Source organism: Corvus hawaiiensis, chromosome 4 (assembly GCF_020740725.1).
Source record: "Corvus hawaiiensis isolate bCorHaw1 chromosome 4, bCorHaw1.pri.cur, whole genome shotgun sequence".
Lineage (NCBI taxonomy): Eukaryota > Metazoa > Chordata > Aves > Passeriformes > Corvidae > Corvus > Corvus hawaiiensis.
In genome coordinates this window covers 33,112,524-33,133,639 of record NC_063216.1, presented here as the reverse complement: position 1 = coordinate 33,133,639, position 21,116 = coordinate 33,112,524, and the positions used below count along the sequence as shown (strand labels likewise).

General features: G+C 39.7%; 1 protein-coding gene across 8 annotated transcripts in view; it reads right to left on the bottom strand.

Annotated features, from left to right (window-relative positions):
• The window catches only part of ANKS1B (ankyrin repeat and sterile alpha motif domain containing 1B), a 413,919-nt gene that overhangs the window by 10,505 nt on the left and 382,298 nt on the right, over positions 1–21,116 (bottom strand). For 7 of the 8 annotated variants that reach the window (XM_048302483.1, XM_048302485.1, XM_048302479.1 and 4 more), the window contains 3 exons: positions 17,527–17,655; positions 13,266–13,337; positions 2,705–2,791 (listed from right to left, as the gene is read on the bottom strand). In XM_048302483.1, the coding sequence (XP_048158440.1) occupies positions 2,705–2,791; positions 13,266–13,337; positions 17,527–17,655 (288 nt within the window). The remainder of the gene's footprint in view (positions 1–2,704; positions 2,792–13,265; positions 13,338–17,526; positions 17,656–21,116) is intronic. The other variant, XM_048302480.1, reaches the window with a different exon arrangement.

Below are 21,116 nucleotides of genomic sequence, written 5' to 3'. Positions count from 1 at the left end.
CTGCTATGCTGAAGCTTTTTCTAGGTGACCTGGGGTTGACACAGGGATTTGCACTTGAGTCAAAATTCATGGAGATTATTTTAATGTTTTAATTTTAAACCAAGTGAATTTTAGAAACATACACATATCAAGTTTGTTTTGAATAAAATAAAGTATACTTAAACTAAATCTTCTGGACAGAAATTGATAGTGAAATTGAGTTTTTCCCTAGCTGCTCTAAGATATCTCTGTGTTCTCCTTTCAAAATGAAACATTTTTCAGTGCATGTCTTTACTGTGTCCTACTGTCACATTTCAGTAGACCATGGTCTTATTCTGTAGGAAGTAGAAGGCTATGAACCAGCTTGCTGTTCTGGGTACACTCCTCAGGCACTGACTGACACTCTACAGCTGTTCTAAAAATTGTCTTTCAGTTTGGCAAGAGAAACCTCCAATGCTTCTCAAAAAGTGGGGAAGCTGAAAGTCAGTTCTGGTTCTGCCAAGGAAATACCTTGGAAAGACCAGGTTTTTGCTAAACAGCCTTCCTTTTGCTTGCCTAGCTCATGCCAGCCAATCTCCCTTCTGGCAGAAATCACCCAGAAGTTAGGGTGAGCTGTGAGCCACAAGAAAATTCTGTAATCTGCTTTTTCCTAGGCAGCAATTTCTTTCTGGCCTCACTTGCAAAGAAATGGTGTCATGCCAAGCTTCAAGGTGCCACTGAAATAGCTGTCGTGGAATGAGGTCAGGGCCCCTTCGTCACCTGAAACTTTGCCTGCTATGACTGGGAATACAAATTCTTAGCTTGGTGGCATAAAGGAAAAGGATGAACAGCCATGAGAGCTGAGTTTTCAAGCACAGAACTGCTAGCTAGTTTTGTCATTAAAAAGTATGTATTTATTGCTAAGTGGTGCCCAGCGCTGTCAACTAGAAGCTCATATGGAAGCAGTACAAGTCTGAATATGCTCTCACCTTAGTGCTAATCTGTTTTGGGTCTTGAAGGAATTGGGAACAGCACACTGTGGACAAGGATGATAACAACGCTTCTGGGAGAGTTGCAGGCTATTACCTGGTTTTTACAGAAGGGAAAGGCAGTGCAGATTTTGAACTGGAGAGAAAGCAATCTACCACTTGAGAAAAAACATTGGACTGTGGCACTATTTACCTCCATCAAATACATCCGTTGCACTACTAGGTTTCAGTGGGACTCATCTAGAGTGATCTAATGCAATTTGCCAAACTTCTTTCAGGTTTCCATCTTACATAAGACTCTATGCACTGTGCAAAGAGACACAAGAAGCTCCTTTTCTTCTGATTTTTTTTGTAAACCGAAGGACATTGCAGTTACATCCTTTACACTACAGAGGAGATTTAAGAGCTGAAAACAGCATTATCCAAGTTAGAGTCAATAACATTACAATGTCCTGATTTATGCCCTACACATGAGAGAACATAAAGGGAATGAGGGTTGTAGAAGCTCAGTTTTGAATCAATGGAAGGAAAAAGGAGCTGTCAGGAATCCCTGGTCCCTCTGCTATGGCAAATATGCCAGACTTGAAACAACAGTAATTTCACCTCAGTTTTTCTTTTATGCCATCTTCTAAACTATAAATATGGCTTCCAAACTTTAGCACAAGTTCACAAATCTGCTTCCACCCTTCACTTAAAACACAGTTCTAATTAAACTTAAAAACTGATTGATTTGGCAAGTTTGATGGATACTGGGATAGATGTACTGTGTGGTCTGAATGTTCAGCAACACAAAGCTGCTATATACATTATTAACCTGGTCAGGTAGCTGGGTTGTCAGATTATTCTTTATATTGCCTAGTCAGTTTTAGTCACATAACAGAAAAGAGAATTTCTTTTCTGTTCATATAAAATCATCAGTATGGATTGTATTTCCTTGCCATTTTAGACATATAAAGGAGAGAAATTAATGCATTACTTTACTTCTGTTTACAGAGTTTATACATTTTACTTTGGCTAAGCAATAATCCATTGCTCTATCCATCACTGAATTCTCTGATCTCTCAAGTTCTGCTTTTGAGGCTTTGGTTAGTTGGGGTTTTTTAAAGATTTGGATGTATTTCAAAATGTAAGAAACAAAGCACAGGAGCATTGCCACACAGGAAGATGAAAAAAAATGTGGAATAACAACTATTAAGAAGCTGCTGCAGTTCAGGTAGTTAAATGGCTAGCATCAAGAAAACAGCTCACAGAGAGGCTGTGGTATTTGAGTGTCTGGATAGGACATTCAAGGCTTGTGTTTCTTATTCTTAAAATAGCTGGCCCTGGATGAAACTGCATCTTTATTCCTTATTGAGACATCTTTTTTTTTTAAATTTCCCACATTATATTAACGAACATATATATATATATATATATATATATATAGTGCATACTTAAGGAACTGTATAGAGAAGAATATGGTAAAGGATTCCACAGAGGCTCCCTGCTGAACGTCTGTTGTGATAAGCTTGCATTTAATAGCAGAATGCTGGATGCAATGATCTCCAAATAAGCCATTAAAACTGCTTCACTTGTCCTCCAGACTGAGTTTCTGGAGAATGACAATAACATTATACCCATTTTGGAGGAAAGAGGAGAAAAAAAGGAGAGGAAAACACGAAGTGCAAATCTGTCCCCTCTCTGGCCTGGCCTTCATAGGTATTACTATTTTTCCTAGTTGTGAGAAAAAAAACCTAATATTGAATAATTGCACATACCTTATTTGTGGCATCAATAAATTTGACTCCCTTGTAAGAGACAGATAAGACAATAGTTGGTACTTTCTTCATCTGTTCCGTAGACTTCTGAAATCAAAATGAAGATATTATTAGAGTTGTGTTGCATTGCAAGAACAGTGCTCTCTTCTTCTAATTAAATACCTAAGTTAAACAAATATTTTACTTTTTCTTCAGCCAGCTCCCAATTTATGCTCTCTTGTAGTTACAAAACTAAAAAAAGCTTTAAGTTTGTTATGAGGATGGTAAAAATTTTCCTTTTTCATAACACAGTGGGAAGATAATAAAGCAACTTTTCCAGGCTTAAAAAGACCAGTCATGCAACCAGTGTTTCCCAAAACATGTGTGTTTAGGACATCTATCTGATATGCCCCATCCACTGCTGCCTCCCTCCCCTTCTCCTGCCCTTCCCAGCTGTAAGAATCAACAGCACAGTACTTCTTGTTGTACTGTTTCTTTGCTGCAATTAGTTGTTATTTAGAAAGATTTCCCTGGTTTTCCCTTCTTCACAGTTGTATTTGTGACACGAGGTATCCTTGCAGCCCGCCAGGCCTGCCAGTCAATCTGTCAGCCCAGCGTTGTATCTTGTCACTCCACACTTCGACTGCAGCTGCTACTGGAAGCTGCTTTACACATGAATTAGCACACAAGCTTATTCTGCATTCTCTCTGTGCCAGGTTCTCCTACCTACAGTTCATGCCCTCCTGTAAGATTGTTTTTCCTTTTATGCTAGTCTGCTTCTGTGTGCCTTCAGTGTGATGCACACAGCAAATGTATTTCCCACTGAACAGAATAGGAAAATATTTGGAGCAGATTTAAGTTCTCTGCAGAAAAAAATGTTCATTAGTTTACAGATTAAATTTACTAGAACAACCCCAAAACCAACCAAATAAAACCCCAAAATACAGCATAATAGTTTATAACTGATTTGAGTTCTTTTAAGGTGGAAGACAATGATGGACTAGACTATTCTACATAAAACTACTATAGATAAATAGGTAACACTCAGAAAATGCTTATTTATGGAGCTATCTACAAACAATCACAGAGATCAATCCAATATTTTCTTGAGAGGAAATGAACTTGAACTTTTGACAGTTACAGGCAAACACGAAGAAACATCGGCACACAGAAGGCGAGTGCAAACACACTGAAGTCTAGAATTGGCACATAGGAAGATCATTAAAGCAGCTGAACAAAAGTAGCAGCGGTGGCTTTGTATTATTCAAAAAAACCCAAAGCAGCAGAGATAGAAACTTGAAAACACAAACAGTAACTAAAAAAATATGTTTGAAAAAGTAGGTGATGCTAACACTAGAGAGCAAAACAAACAGAAGCTTAAAACAAAAAAAACCAACCCTGTAATCATGTCTCCTTATTGGCTCTTGATCCTCCCAGAATCAAACAAGACTTCATTTTTGTCAGTGTAAAGTTCTAAGCTACAGATCCAGCTACACTCTGCAATTAGTGTCTGGGCCATGAAGACTATAACCTCTAATTAAACTTCAAGGAGGGCCCCACCCGTCCGTGTAATAGAGAGGACTTGTTGGATCTCTCCATATCAAATGACGAGAGACTTGAGACAGCAATCAAGCGTCAATTTATCCTGGAGAAAACTCCTTTCACCCAGAATACTCGGCACTTTTAAGAAATGAAAGCTTAAATGATAAAACATCCTGAAGAATTTTAACAAAATCTGAAGACACTAATCTGATCTGTGTGCTTCTGAACTGAGTGGAGAAAGAAATGGTATCCCTGCCAAAAGCAGAGCAAACAGCTACCTGTGTGTGTGTGTGTCACTGTAACAGATCTCAAATGAACCTTTTCATAAAATTCAATTTCAATGCACAGAAAGCATGACAGTGACTGTACAGAAGCTGCAGGACATACAGCTATCAGAATAACAAGCAATAAACCCCATACATGCTCATACTAGACAAAATAGTCACAAATATGACAATATCACTTTAATCATCTGGCAAGGCAGCAATCATCCAACTTTTGTCCTTTCATTCTAGTCCAACAGCTACACACAAGAGTGCTTTCTTTTGCATTTTGATTATTGCAATTACCTCCTTAACAGCAAAATTCCTTTTCTCCAATGTGCTATACAAACACAGGTACTCAGCTTTTCGGTATAATTCCCACCATCTGCTATTTGCCATAAAGGTGAAGCATCCTGTTGGCCAGGCCACACTGTACCAACAACCTCCTTCCTCTAGACCTGCAGTTCATAATTTAATCATCTTCATCTGCTCCACATTCACCTGGGTTTGTCTAGACCAGACCTGACCTCTAGTATTTAACTGGGGTTGCAAACTGCCAGAAGACTGTCTCTGAGTGAAATAGCTCACCAAGATGCTATTAAATTACAGCTGGCAAATTAGGAAATGAATCAGAGACTGATGGACGCTTGTAATTTATTAAACCAAACTGTCTCATCTGGTAAGGAGCACAGGATGTTCCTCATCAGCCTGTAAACCATACAAACCCCAGGATTTGTGCAAAGGTGTTCTGAAAGACTGCAGTCCAGTGTAGAATTATAATCTGGTGTAACAATTCTGCACTTGTACTCCCATTGAAACAAACAGCTGGGCAGTGGAATAACATTCTTTGTTATTATGACAGTGCCATCAAGAAAAACACGCAGCTCTATTGCCTGGCTCGACTCTTAGTGATACAGTAACTGAAGCCCACCAGATAATTATTATTTCCAAGCAGTTTCCAGGCTTCAACAGCTTTGAGTTGTCATGGTGAGCTCACACTATTCGCTTGTTGTTCCTTTCTTTTTAATGAAGGAGTTGTCTGCCAGAACGTGTAACGTGAGAATTCAGAGATACAGGATGAATACCTTTTGCTCAGGCACTGTAGGTGCTTTGGCTCTGAATTCTAGGATGCTGAGATGAAGTCCCACAGCTTTCTTGGTCAGACATTTCACACCTCTGTGCAGGCCAAGTGGGCATCTCTGCCCATGTCTGTGCCCAGAATCTGAGAATAAGGTGGAACACAGGAGTCAGTATTCCCTTTCCTCAGGCTTTTAGGTTCTAGCCACTGTATCAACTCCATGAGGACACAATGAGATGACAAAATATTCTTGTCCATCTGGTGTCTCTGTGGGAAGCATATGGACTTGAGCCAAAGTTACAGGAGCCACAGCTGAAGGCTGGCATTGGATGTCATGTGCATGCTGACATATGGTCTAATGCTCCAAGGCATGTTCATACCATAGTAGCAGGATTAGATTTCATCTCACGTAGAAGCAATCATAGTGACAGGACACTGTCTTTGGGCAAGTGCTCACTAGCCTGGAACTGGTCATAGTTCCTATGAACTGCATTGTTTGTGACTGTAACTGCTCTTAATTTCAATGCACTTCTTCAGGAGAATCACCTGGGTGAACAGTAAGCCTCTTCCAGGCTCCCTGCCAGTGCCTGTTGCTGATCAGCTGGTCACCTATGTCAGGACAGATGTGCATGCCCTGTTTCCATGGGTGCACTGCTCCTGCAGCCAGGAGTCTCTGCACTGGTAGAGAGACTGAGCTTTGGTCCCACCTCTGAAATCCTTGCTGCCAGACAGGTAGGTGACTACATGAAAGCAGGCGATGTATAATTCAAGAACCATAAAACAGGTTTGTCTGCGTACACAGGAAGACAGAAAAAAGCATCACCATCCTGAATCTAATGTGACATATGTGCAGCTTCCCCAGACTTCTCAAAAGACACAAAGCATCTTTCTCTTCAGAACAAGGAACATCAGGAGTACCAGTCTTGTCTATATTTTGATGCAGCTGCTGCAGTGAAGCTGCTTCATCCCCTCAGCACCCACAGTGGAGATCAGCCCAGTGGAAGAAGGTAGAAGGTACCTCCTGCATAATTGCCTGGTTACTATAGTGACTGCTTTTACAATAAAGGTCTGAATTTAAGACTCTTCTGAGTTTGCATCTGAACTCACAGCTGCCATTATTTAGGACAGTGCCAAAAACCTGCACACGCTTGGACAGTGCTGCTCCCAATTCCTCCTTTTGAAATGGGTCACAAGGCGACGCAAGACCAGTGGTGCCAGAGAGAGCAAGAGAGGGAGTGCAATCTTGCTTCTTATCTTGTTCATGGATTTTCTTTAGTTTCATGGAAAAAAACATCACTCTCATATCCAGAGTCTAAACTCATTTTCATACTACAGTAGTACTACAAATTATCTTAAGTATGGTAAAGCATTTCCACTTGCATATTGATTTTGAGTTAAAGGCTGGACAGAACTGCTAGACATTTATTTAGAATATAAACTAAAATCCAACTAATTTGAGATCCACCCTGACAGTGTGCCTAACAAATCAAGGTAATTAACAATGACTTAAGAGGCAGAGGACTGTTTTTTAAATAAAGTAATATAAACTACTGGTTTATTTTTAAAAATCAAATACAGAATCTGCAACCCTGAAGGGCTTTTAACCGTTTCAAGACAGGATTGTACCTAAATACCTTACTCTGTGCAGAACTGAGAGCACTAATTCAAAACCTTTGAATGCTCCTGCAGTGTACAAACCATGCTATCTCAGAGCACACACACACAAAGCAGCCGAATAAGAAATTCAGAAACACACATAGAATGGCGTCCAAGTAAGAAGCTCACACATTCCCTTGATAAACTGTAGCACATGGTGTAACACAGCCCACTCTGAAAATCTTGCATCTCATTTATTTATTTCCTGACAAAAGGAAATGGGACACCCTGGTACTTCTACTTTGTCACGTTGACCACCTCAATGCACTTATACATGTATTTATAATTATAAATATATATATATATATATCTGAATATACTATATATAAATATACCTGATTCAGCTTTCACACAGTGGCCAAAATGAAAAGGTTCACTTTTAGGTTTATATGTAATTGTATTTGATATTGCAAATATACAGTAAAGAAACATTATTCAGCTATGACAAGTCACTAGAAATCCCATACCTAAATAAATTCCAAGTAAAAGTTTATGAGCCTGTAAAATCTTAAGTCTTCATCTTGGCTTTCTACTTTGTCAAATGAATCTTCAGTCCTATATTGATTTTTAATATCTATATGAACACTGTAGCTGGCAATTCTATTCAGTTATGTACTGGAATCCACTTCATTATAAGAATCTGAACTTTTTCCCAAACTGGGAGCAACTATTAATTCTAAATGGCATCAGACTGCACATTTCAAAACATGTGAAACATCTGTTGGTATCACCTACTACCATACCTGTAAGCCTGTTATTTATTTAAGGCTTATGAAACTTCACTAAGCAGTTCAAAGAATCATAGAAGTCTTAGCTGGAAGGGAACCAGAAGAATAATTGAATCCAACTCCTGGCCTGCACAGGGCCATCCCCAAGAGTCACACCCTGTGCCTGAGAGCGTTGTCCAAACGCTTCTTGAGCTCTGTCAGGCTGGCGCTGTGACCACTGCCCTGGGGAGCCTGTTCCAGTGCCCAGACACCCTCTGGGTGAAGAATCTTTTTCTGATATCCAGCCTAAACCTCCCCTGACACAACTTCAGGCCATTCCCTCTCACTGGCCAGCACAGAGAAGAGATCAGTGTCTGCCCCTCCTCTTCCCCTCATGAGGAAGCTGCAGACTGCAATGAGGTCTCCCCTCAGTCTCTTCCAGGCTGAACAGAACAAGTGTCCTCAGCTGCTCCTCACACAGCTTCCCCTCAAGGCCCTTCAACATCCTCATGGCCCTAATTTGGACACTCTAACAGCTTTATATCCTTCTTACAGTGCGGTGCCCAAATCTGCACACAGGACTCAAGGTGAGACTGCACCAGCACAGAGTAAAGTGGGATAGTCACCTCCCTCGACCAGCTGGGGAAGAGGAGCTTGAATGAATCACTTTGACAAGATCATGCATGAGATGAAATTGAAATAAAAAGTCTAAGTCCACATTTGACCAGTTAGTTTTGAAGCCAATTTGCCTTTTAACAAATATTTAAATACAATTATACGATCTGCCTTTTAAAAAATATTTACTGACTTCTCTCAGTCCAAGAGGTTTAAAAATGCATTAATGACATAATTTAACACTTCTTGGAATAAAACTACATCTGCAATCCTTGTGATACAAAACTCTTTACTTCTCTACAATTAGTGGATGTCTCCAAGCTACATCATTAATATGAACATTGCACTTGGGGTGCACCTGCAATGCGCCTGGTTGAGAGCGAGATGGTTTTTGTCTTTTGCAACATCTCCAAACATTCCTCTGCATTCCTCCTGCCCCTTAGATTCCTTTCAGCCAGAATTCAAGGATGTACAATCCTCTGAAGAACATGGTACAACACGATGTGGATGTGCATAGAGACTGAATGTGTGTAAGATCTTCCACCACTACTTATTTTTAACTTTTGAGTAATATCCATGTGCCCGTTCCACTGCAGATCCACTGAAAGCAGTGGCCACACAATAGAGAGGCAGAGCTACAAGTCCCAAGAGAGCAGAGACTGAAGAATCTAAATCCTGAAACAGTGTTTGATCCTGACATGGTATTTGCCTAGGGAGTTTCACCAGGAGGCATATGGAGGCTTCTGCACTTCTACTTTTGGAGGAAAAATGAAATGGAGATTGAAAAGTAAGAAAGGATTTAGTAGAAACAAAGAGAAACTGTCATCTAAATTCAGTTCCTTCTTTATATAAGAAGAAATGAAATGAGGAAGAAAGGCCCCAGATGCTGCCTGTTTTCAGTGAATCAACTCTGCTTCACCTTCCTCTCCAGAGATAAGAGAAGCAGATTTTGCAGCAATTCCAACTTTGACATTTTGGTCTTAAGTTAGCAAGACATTTAAATACCTGCTTTGTGAGCAGAATTATATTGCTGCTTCCTCAGAACTTTGACCTGAAGTTTAAAAACCTATTTCTAACAAGAAAATATTTAAGAAAGAAATATAGTACTCAGGAAGGTGGCAGGATCCAAGAACAAAATTTAAGTTGTGGGAAAAGCTGCACGTTGGGGGGAAGGGACTACTGCTGCAGTAAATATTTGACTGCTTTAGACTGTTCAGTTGGTGTATGCAACATCAGTGATTTAACACTGCTGCAAAGAAAGAGTCTACCTTGCTGCTGTGCTCGTGCCAGTAAGTATAAAACAATCCCCTTCCCACCTGGTCAAGGAATTCAGATGTGTAAATGCCAGATGAAGTCTTCTTTACAGAACAAGTCTCTTTCTAGCTCAAATTTAACTTTATCCCTTGTCTTTATTTTGATGCAAACACATCTTACTTATCATTCATGTTCCTGTGATAACTTGCAATGAAGGCAGCAATCTGATTGAAAACGCAACTTGCAGTATTTCCTGTTCCACACTGGAAAAGATGAAAGCTCTTAGCTTCTTGAAGGCATCTCTCAAATATAATTAATAAATCTATTCTGGCCAGCACAGCAAGATTTAATCTCCAAGTAGCAAAGGTCAGCTTACAGCAGGTGGGGATGGAGATAAGGACACAGTGCTGTCCACTAGAGAGGGATTTTATGACAGAAAATAGCTGGAAGCAAGTAAGAAACCATAAAATATAAAGGAGTGCAAATACATGAATGGGAAAGTAAAGTTCTTGGCAAATACCCATAATTTTGTGTGGTTGCACAAATCTGCAGTTTGGGTGGGAAAAAACCTTGACCCCAATGTTGAGCTCAAGCTATTGCATCCTCATGATTTTCCCCAAACAAATCTATCATCTGCCCTGCTAGAGCACACTGCTGCACAATGCTGAGTAGCACAGTAGATTGCCAAGAAGAGTTATTAAGGTAAAAATTCCCAGGTTTTTGGGGTTTTTTTAATTACTATTGGAGTTTTTTTTTACATTATAGAAGATTTAGGATCTCCCTTCACTCTTAAGGTACAAGAGAAGGAGGCTGCTGTAAGCCTCTCTGCAGAGAGACACAAGGGATATCCACATGACACTTCCCTTGAGAACCAAAACCATCAATTGCAATAATTGAAAGCCCTGGGAGCATCTACAACTAACAGCGAGGGATCTGCAGTCAGCAAACATGTCATTTTTGTTGTTTCTCTGTATTTATAAATGATTAAGGAAGATCAAGGTATTTTTTTTCACTGATACACTTCTTTCATCCTTGTGTACCTGCTGACTGAAAGACATCCAGTGAATGTCAACACTTTTTTGAGAAGCATTAGGTTAAAGATGGAGAATCAAAAGCCACATAGACAGAAAAATTAGCTACCTAATTTTCACACATTCTCCATAAAACCATTATGTGGCTGAGTCCAGAAAGATTAAAAAAAGTGTGGGGAGTGACTTCAACCTGGTACAAGTTTATATGCGACATACTGCCCCCATACCCACCATGTTTCAGATTGTAGCATGCTATAGTTTTGAAATATGTACATGGAAAAACAAATAAAATACTAGAATAAAAAATTATTGCTCTTATCAAAATAGTACAGCCTTATGCAAAAATCTTACTGACTCTAGAGATGCTAGACAAGTGTAAAGAATTCAGTACCTGAGAGACAAATAAAGTATCTAGCTTTTCACTTCTTTTTTTTTTCTTTTTTTTTTTTTTTTTGGTAAGTGAAACATCCCTTTCAATGTAAAATGTAACTAAAACAGAAGCCAGCTTTTCAATGACAACCCAGGGTTACTTAAATACAATAATGAACATCACAGCAAAATTTCAGGATGGCTTTGGACAACCTGGACTCCCAATTCACAAACAACAACTTTCAGGAGACATCCAGAGGGAGAAAGTTTTGGAAAACCACACATTTTTCTCACTGCAAAACAGGCTAAAATAATAATTTGTTCCCATTAAGTCAAAGATTCTTGCTTTTGACTTGAATAGGAACATGATTAAAAGGACTACATAGAAAGAATAGTAGAAATCCTGATTAAAAACTATTTTATTCAAATATCTTTGCAATAAAAATCCTCAAACCAGAAAATAAACACTCTCACAGAACAACGGTTTCAAAAGAGTATAAAAAAAGAAATGTACATAAACTCCACCACTGTATTATATAAGTGTCCTGTATGGGACTATAGAAAACTAGTGTAACTGCACTATTTATATAGGAAATGTGTATTTTAAATTAAATTTTTTTCAAACACTTAGTTTTTTCAGTTTTATAATTTTAATTGGCTAAACTTATTACTTATAGAAATAAATATTAAGGTGCCTATAAATTATTTAGAGTGCCTTTTTTGATGTTAAACCTCCTGGTTCAGTCAGAAAACTTACTGAAGTTGTCATATGCTACTATGGTGTCAACTTCTGCCCTAATTTCTGCACAGGCACATGCCTAAAGAATTGAACTGCTAAGCCTGACAGTTTCAAAACTGGATTGGAAGATGGTATGCTTGTAGCCTCAAGTAATTCCCCAGAACATGTGTATGTGATTGTAGATCCCTCTGTGTCAAATTGTCAGGATTTTTTTAGAGGACTTTAAGCCAGGTAAGGAATGATTAGCATGTAATTAGCTGAGAAGCCTCAGATCTTCAGGCAATCTAGTAATTGAGAATTACTGCCAGCCCTCAGCTAAAACAGCTTGTACGAAAGTCTGTGTGCTGCACATGTGTAACCAGCAGGAAATGGTTGTCTGATTGCATGATTTTTACACATATTCCAGCTTTCTAGATCCGAATGTCACGTCTTGTGCTCAGAGACATCTTGCATAAGAGACGGATGATACACAGAAGAAAAGATTTTGCTCATTCACCTAGGTAATTGTACGTGTTTGGTAGATTAGCAAACAATTATATTCTTCATTAATTAATGATACCAGACCATGATATGTTCACCATGGCTGTGAACAGGTGTGTTCTTATTACAACTACAGTTGGGAATAAATCAGGTGTGGCTTGTTTTGACTTTCCAGCAGCAATGTTTCTTGGAGATAGACTACTGTAATTTTCTACAAACCAGCATTAGGCCAAAGAGACACAGGAAAACATATTCTTAATAGTCTGAAGGAAACCTAGCTGCTTTTCCACCATCAGGTGAAACTGACTTAGATCCCATTTCACCCTTTAATCAAAAAGTATGTAAGTAACTCATAATTAAAGGAAATACTCATGTGAGTAAACGTATCCATAGGATTATGTGACTGTTGGATTAGACCATATGTAAAAACCAGTGTGCCTGGTAACATGTTAATATATTTGCTACTACATATTTAACACTGAAAATTCAATCTAGATTATCATATAAAAGCTATAAATTCTGTTTGTAAAACAATTGGATATGGGCATGCTTAAACTGTGTGGACAGTACTTTGAAATGTACTTGAAGATTCATGAGAAAACTAACATACATTTGGGTTTTTTTGTTAGAGACAACGTGCAAAATAAAAATTTACCTTTAAATTCTGGTATTACTTCAAATTAAGATATAAGGCAGAACAGATTTCCTATTGAATACCAATGTAAAAGCAAGGAAAGGAAATGGGTAACAGTACATTACAAAAGCAAAAAGGATACAGTACAAGCAATCACAGATTGATGTTATTTAATACTATTACAATAGAGAAAGAAGTAGGTTTACAAACTTACCCTCATCTTTGCACATGCATCCTGTGTTGACTCTGTGCCTCGTAACTCTTTTACCAGCATAGAACCTAAATACTAGAACAAAAATCCATTGAACTTAAATTAACTGAAATTCCAGAACAGACAAACATCTGCAGAAATGCACTAAAAATGCTTTAAAAAACCTAGTGGTATCAGTCAATTTCTTAACATATTGCTTTAGAGTTTTTTTACTCTGGAGTTAATGTATTAATCAACCCATGAGACAAGAATGCACAGCAACAAGTGTATTGAATCAGCCGGAGTCCTTTGAAACAATATCCAAAAGTCCTCGAGCTTATCATTTTAGTTACTGAAACAACAAACATATACTAAAGATTCCATCTTAAAAAGCCATTGGATTAAGAAATGGAGAATCTGCTTTTAGCTGCCATCTGCTCAACTCCTATTGTTATGTGTGCAGTAACGTGGATAGGAAGGCCACCAGTGATCTTAACCTCAGTGTACTCAATCTGTAACTAATTTACGTGCAAATAGCAGAGCCCGATGTCAGCAAACAGAGAAAATAAATCTCTACTAAAACTAGTTTAAACCATGATTTCTTCCTAAGGAACGGCTGACCCTGAACTATTATTTTGAAGCCTACAGTGATCTGGAGGAGGGCTGTGTGAGAGGAAGCAGAAGGGTGCTGTGTCCTGGCCCAGCTCTCTGGAAACCACCGTGCCCTCAGAGGAGCCTGCTCATCTCCAAGGGCAACAAGGCAGGCAGAGCCTCAGCGACACAGCCCCTGTCCTATAGGCCTCTCCCTCACTATGTCACTTGTTGGCACACACAGTTTGAGCCCTCCTGCACCCTGACAGCAGGCTCTGCTCCTCTGAGGTCTCAGTACCCCCCTACACCACGTCTGAATGGCGCTGCTCCTCCAGGGATGGAGCTGGCTCCATCATCCCTGCCATTCCCACCTAGCAGGGGAGGGGTCTCATTACTGCTAACTGGGCTGTACCAAAGCCACACCATGGTCTGCATTTCTCCTATAGATGCTACAGGCATGCACCTTTGTTGGTGTGCATGTGTTCTTATAGCTCTGTGCAAACGGGACGTTTCTGAATTTCTGTATGATGTCACATGCAAGTCTGGCTTAACTGGGCAGAGAGCACAAGGCACCCTTCACCTGCTCTTCCCCAGGCACAGAGAAGTCTCTATCTGTATTCTCACTGCAGCACAAAGCTACTGCTTCTCCTAAGTCTCCAGTCCTAAGTGAGCAATGTGGGAGCTGAAGAGAAGTCATGCCATTGAGAGAATATGGTAAGTAGGCTGCAGGAGGAGAGAAAGCACTGTGGGCAGGAGCCTCTTTCCGGAGGATGCTGCAGCCCACCACTGCTGACCCTTCTCATTCTACCAGACTGACTCCTCTTGGAAACAGCTTAAGCTGACCCAACCAAATGGTGAACCAGCTTCAGCTTAGACAAGAACCTATCAAAAAGAACTTCAATTACAGATGAATGCAAGCTGGAACCGAACAGAGTGTACTGGTTCAGCTCTCTGGTCTCCTGACTGAAACTGAGATATTTTCTTTAAAGCTTTCGGTTTACACTGTGTACTGCAGGAGTCTCTGACCTGCAAGAAAATGCATAAATATTTCAATGTAGACAGTAGCCAATGCAGCAATTAGTGAGAAACACTTTATAGGGCATTATAAATGGGCCAGTGAGCAAGACCAACACTACCAGATAAGAACAAGCATAAAGGCATGAATGAAGGGCATTCCTAGAGGACTGCAGATGTGAAAGATTCATAAACCGAGCAGCTGTGAGTCCCGCTGGGGGCTCAATGGTGACGTGGATAGGGGTTTGGGCATTAATTTGATGGGACAGTTTGACATCATCCTTGAAGAAAAACAACAAACTTAAAGCAAGCTCTGAAATTAGAAGAGTAAACAAAAGCATATTGAATTGAACTGCATTTTTGTCTGGATCCTGCTCTCTGACACCTTTGGAATCCTTAGCCTTCTCTGGGCAGGTTGCAATTAATGTCTTCAATTTTTCGCTTGTTTGGTTGGATGGTTGGTTTTTTTTGTTTTGGTTTGCGGGTATTTTGTTTGGTTTTTTGTTTTCTCGTTTTTTATGGACTGCAGTACAATGAATTGGTTTTTCCTTGAAAGCTATTAGTTGGTCAGGCACCAGGGTAACAAAGCAGTGCTTTTTGCTTACGGCAGAACAAGAGGAAGAAAGAGAGGAGAAGGACAGCTTCTGTCCCATCTGCACAGCAGCAAAAAGCCTCAGCTGAAGGCACTCAGAAATGCTTTGCAAGGTGGACTGTGGAATAGACACACAAATCACAGAAGTACCATCCAATTTAGTTGTCAGAAAAATCTGAAACTCTAGGAGGAAATTTTGCTTCCTTTTGACTTGCTGTGCTTTTGGAAATGTTCCTTCTCAAACACCCAGAGCATGTGGGAGTAATACAGAGAACATCCAACTGTTTAACTGAGTGATGCAGCACACAGTGAAAGCTGCCCCAATTATAACTTACAAGCCAGGGTTTTACCCTATAAGGCTGAGGTCAATAGAGCTCAAGGAGCTGAAACAAAGCCATGACACATGGTCCTCTAGGAAAGGAAGGTCCTTCCTTAATCACCACTATCTTGGATATTCCTGGTCATTCCAACTTCATTTCTTTAATGATCCATTTTCCAATCTACTACAAAGGTTACATTCAATTATGAATTTACTGCTGGATCATGCAATAAGAGAAAAGGCACTCTTGAGATAAACATGCTCACTTCACTGAAAACTATGACAAATATTTGAAGAACTAGAAGCTCCTTTTCAATCTGAGGTGAGCAAGGAGGTTTTGAATAGTAGGAGAAGAAGACTGAGAGCAGGTGAGATGGTCCTTGACTGTAACTTCTGTAAGGAAGGCAGAGGTTCTAGTTACTGTCCAGGGATAATCACTGCATGCCTGGCAATTTTTAACCCCATGAAGGTCTGATGGAAGATACAGATGTGCTCCATAAAGACAGGTCTGTAACACCCCTTCTGCCCTTCCTCAGTGGGAGCCAGGCTCTGTCTCACCTGCATTTAGTCTCTTAATTCCTATCTTCCCTGATACGCCTTAATCTGGTCCAGCAACCTCCAACTGTTCCCCAAAATGCAGCAGTATTTAGTGAACAGAGCATTATCCTAAAATGCATCGAAGATCCAAGCCCCTTCAAGTGAACAGGATCTCAACCCCACATCCTGGACCAGTAGTTAACCCCCAGCTATTATCCTAAAGACACTGCAACTATTGAGTTTACTACCCTTTCCTTTGTACAATAAGCCAGCCTTCCTTCATAAGGTGGCCACCTCCAGAGAGGACACACAGTGGGCTGGCAAGCACCTTCAGCAACTTCAACAATGCTATCCAGCAAAGTCGTAAGGGGAAATGCAAGCATTTAAAAAGGTGGGCTCAGGTACCTCCTCAGCTCCGCAGAAGCTCCAGTCCCCCCACCCTGTTGACAGGGAACTCAAGATTTCAGAAAACTTTTTCATTTAAAAAGAAAGCGTCCAATGACTTTCTGTATGGTAGGAGACTTCTCTCCTCCACAAGCATTTATAACAGCCAGAGAAGATTAACTGTCTTTAGTTATAGAGGGAAGCTCCATTTCTCCAGGAATGGGAAGTGGTAATCACCTGCAGCCACAGGGAGGTAAAAATAAGTATGCCCTGACCCTGATGGAACTGACTGCTACTGGTACTTGAAGTAGCCATCAGTTTGGGAAAGGTCTGAACGTGCCCTTGTCCCATGGACGGAAAACACTCAGGACCCTCATCTTTATCTTCTCTATTTCCTTTCCCAAAAACATATGTATAAAATTCAGGTGAGGCAACACTTACTTTAGCTGCCATGCACACAGCATTAAGGTATGAAGTATGGGTATGAGGATCCCATATTATGTTTTATTATTCTTCCATAACTACTAGACAGGGATTTGTAACAGATGAAAAGTGGGGGTGTTTGCTCTCACTGTCACTTCAACAACACTTAGCCACTTACTCACAGTGCCCTTTCTCTAACACTAATGCCACATGGACTGCAATATATCACAAAATTCATAGCAAAAAAGTACTGTGCATCCTTGGTTCTCATTTATTACAATTACAGTATTTCAGAAGAATTGACCTGTCTCTCTAAAAGTGACTGAAAAAATACTATAAATGAAAGTAAAACACAACAGCCTATCAAAATCCAAGTTTAATACATCTATATCCCAAATCAAACCACTACATTTATCCACACTTACAAATGCTTTATAATCGCATGACTGGAAGATGAGTTTCTCTGGATGATGTTGCCAATATTGTACAGGCGTTGATGCTGTGGCTTCATTTGGAGGTCGCAAGGTAATTGAAGGCTCTCCCCAGTCTCCTGTCTGAAAATCACAGTTGTCCAAGATGTAAGAGCATGTGCAGGCAAATTCACTATAAAGTAGCCCTCCACTGTTGTGCTCAATTAGCAAGAATTTATTTTCTACACATAGAGCCATGTTACTAAAACAAGGGAACACAACTCCTACAACATTTTTCATTATTTAATTTATAATCCAAAGTCATCTACTGTAGTGTTTAATGAGGCTTTAATTAAATCTCTTTGCTTTGAGAATAAAATCATTAGGCACCCAAAATGTTCCTTAAAAATAAGTGTTTACAATACATATATGAGGATGAGAGCACTTGAAAAAAACATGAGATGCACAAAAATGCCTTTCACAAATTCTGCTATGTGTTTCACAAGCTTTTCTGCAGAGTTAATACACCTTCCATTATCCGGCACATATAACCAATAACTGACTTTCCTAAATGGCTAAATAACAGAGACTTTGTTTTGATCTGAAGACTTATTATACATTCTTCAAACACGAGGCATTCTTTAATCTCTTTACGAATATTTACTTTGATCACCTTCTCTTGATGCCTCGTTTTGGAGGTACTAACATTGCCCTTCCACATTCATCATTCTCATTGATATAGGAGATTGCCTTTCTGAGCTGTCATCTCCTCTCTTTCCTCAAAGTCCTCAGAGAACACAGGTAGGAGTGCAGTTTGCTGCCAAATCCCTTCGCAGCTCACTCTTCTTCCCTCCAAAAGAGCCAATGTAGGCATCAGTACAGGAATGTCCCCAGCCTGGCAGTGCTGGTCTGGGTCTCACTTGCCATTGTGTATTTTTGATCCTGGCTCCACAGGACCTGCACTGACCTCTCCTTAGGGGCTCCTTCTACCTTGCAGGCCCATGCATCAGCTCACTTTAACTGAAAATGACCCGTGGATAGACTTCTCCTCTTCCCTCTGCCACCACCCTCACGTCTCTCCTATCCTGTCTGGTCTGGACTGCCTCTCAATTCCCCTCTTCTCAAAACTGTCTTTTTGCAATTACATTTGTCCTTCCTGATGCTCCTTCTTCCCCTGTCTGTTCTCTCAAACTATTTTACCCTTTCCTATATGATTATTTCACTTTGGGTTATGCTACTTCTTTCTTTACCTGCACTTATCTTTGTGTATTTTCTATGTATGTCATATTGTTAAAATATGTGTTGAAACTGGCAAGGAATTGTCATCAGCATTTCACACAGAATATGGCTACAAGTTTAGACTTCTACAACAAAAAGAAGTTAAGCATCAAAAACACATGAAAAAGTTTTATCAAAGACATTCAAAGTCTGGCAAACTATCACATCTTACTAATTAAGTCGGGACAGAGTAAACAAAACAAGTACATCATTTTCATGTGTCACAAAATAACGAAATGACACACATTTGCACAGCTCTGCAATGAAAAGCAAGAAATAAATCTGGAAACATCAACATTACCCTGCCAATATGGCAACTTTAAGCAAGAGAACATCATAAAACAAGTCGAACCTAGCTACTGTTGGCACCATTAGCAAATGTACCAATTACACAGCAGTGTAATTTCTGTTTTGCCTAGTTAAGTTGCCTATATGCCATGGATATGACTTCAGCATCAGATTTTGAAAGGAAAGCAGCAGGAGCAATTGCTCCAATTTTTGGGAGTTTGCATTCACAAAAATGAGTCCTTCTGGCCACTAATGCATAAAAACTTTCTATCTTATTTAATCTGAAGTGGGAATTTGATTTCTTTATGAGGCAGTTCTTCTTATAAAATAAATTTCCATCATATTACAAGAGGCAAGGACCTGCATTCTTATTAGTGGAGTCTGTCTTTGACAACAAGAGAAGATGGATTGCACCCATCACAAATTCTCACAGTGTGCTCAGCTGTCTCTTATGAACTGTTCAAGCTAACAGACCACTTGATTTAGTTCTTTTTTCCCCCCTAGTAAAGATACACTCCTGCATGTTTTGTATAAGGAAGCAGAGCTCAGGAGGTACATCCAGGCAATTTAGTAAAAGGCCACTATGATGGAGAGGGAGTAAATTCAGGACAGAAAAGCTACAAAAGTACATCTTTTGACCACCGGTCTTTCCACCACGCGAGGAAGCACAGGGATGGCCAGGAGGCAGGACCAGAACTTCTACTGAACAAGTGACTAGGGGTAGTGCTCCAAATCCTTGTTGCACTGCTCAGCAGGTGGCTTTCCTCACATGCAGGAAAGGGACAGCACTGGCAAAGTAAGCAGGGTACATAAGGAGTAAAATGAGTACATAGTTTTACAGTTTGTTTCCCTTTTGCACATTAAGCATGAAAAGCACTGAGAACTGCATTGTTTCTGTCTGAAAATAAAGGGCAGAAAAAGGAGAACAGTGATCACCTCCTGTTTTGGCTCAATTTTACAAAGAAATGAGAAATAATCTTCAACCAGGCTAATAAAACTAGTGTATGAGAGGGATAGCTTAGAGAGGGACTGTGCAGAGGCCATGTTTGTATCCATTTATTGCTCTATAAATACAATCATCCTACTACCTACTCCTTTTAAACTAGACAAAACAGAATTGCCAAGATTGCTATACATATCTCTAGGATGTTGTAAGCACGCAATAGAGCTGAGGTTGGGGAATGCAGATACAGGATTTCTAGTGTTCCTGACAGACCACTGCCTCTGGAAGCCTCTACTGTATTTCAGTGTGTCTTGTAGAGGGAGCAGCTACTATGAAAAGACATTATACATAGTCAAATTTTTTTTAACAGCTGTATCATAAGTGATTTTTAACACTTCAGCAGAAGTGGCTCCCGGTTTCCTTTCCTTTTGTTTCACACCAAACTCCTTGGACTTTTAAACAGTACTACTGTTAGCACTCAAAACCTATTTAAACGGAGTCATAACAGGGTAGTCTCCAAAGCCCAGACCCATGAAGATGTTTAGAAGTGTAATTCCTGTTACATATTCCCCACCCAATTTCCTTTCCTTTTTTTTTTTTTTTAAGGGAAGAAAAGCTTTTAAACAAGATTTAGATGGCTAAATACATTCATAAATCCATATCTAAAAACCTTAACAGGAAGAACGGGAGCTCCTCAGCAGACTGGCTCTAGTCAAATACTGAAATTCTGAGATTTAAGATGTGATGATGACAGTTAATATCAGGCAAAATACAGAATAGGACCATCTTTGACCTAGAGAAGACTTGAAACCATAGGGCTCAAGTCAGGGAAGAAAAATATGAATTACTAGTAGTCCTAAATCCAGGGAGTTGATGTGGAACAATTCATGGGTGATGTATTGAGATTCCGGTCCTTCATAAGCACCTAATACACTTTTCAGGCAGTACAGAAATGTTCATAAATTGCCGTGCAAGACCAACTATAATGTTTGATTTAGTTTTAAAAATAGATATGATAGGATAACGATTTTCTGGTTTGAATATTTAATTTGCAATTATAAGAAATAATCAAACATTTAAGCTTATGTATTTTTTA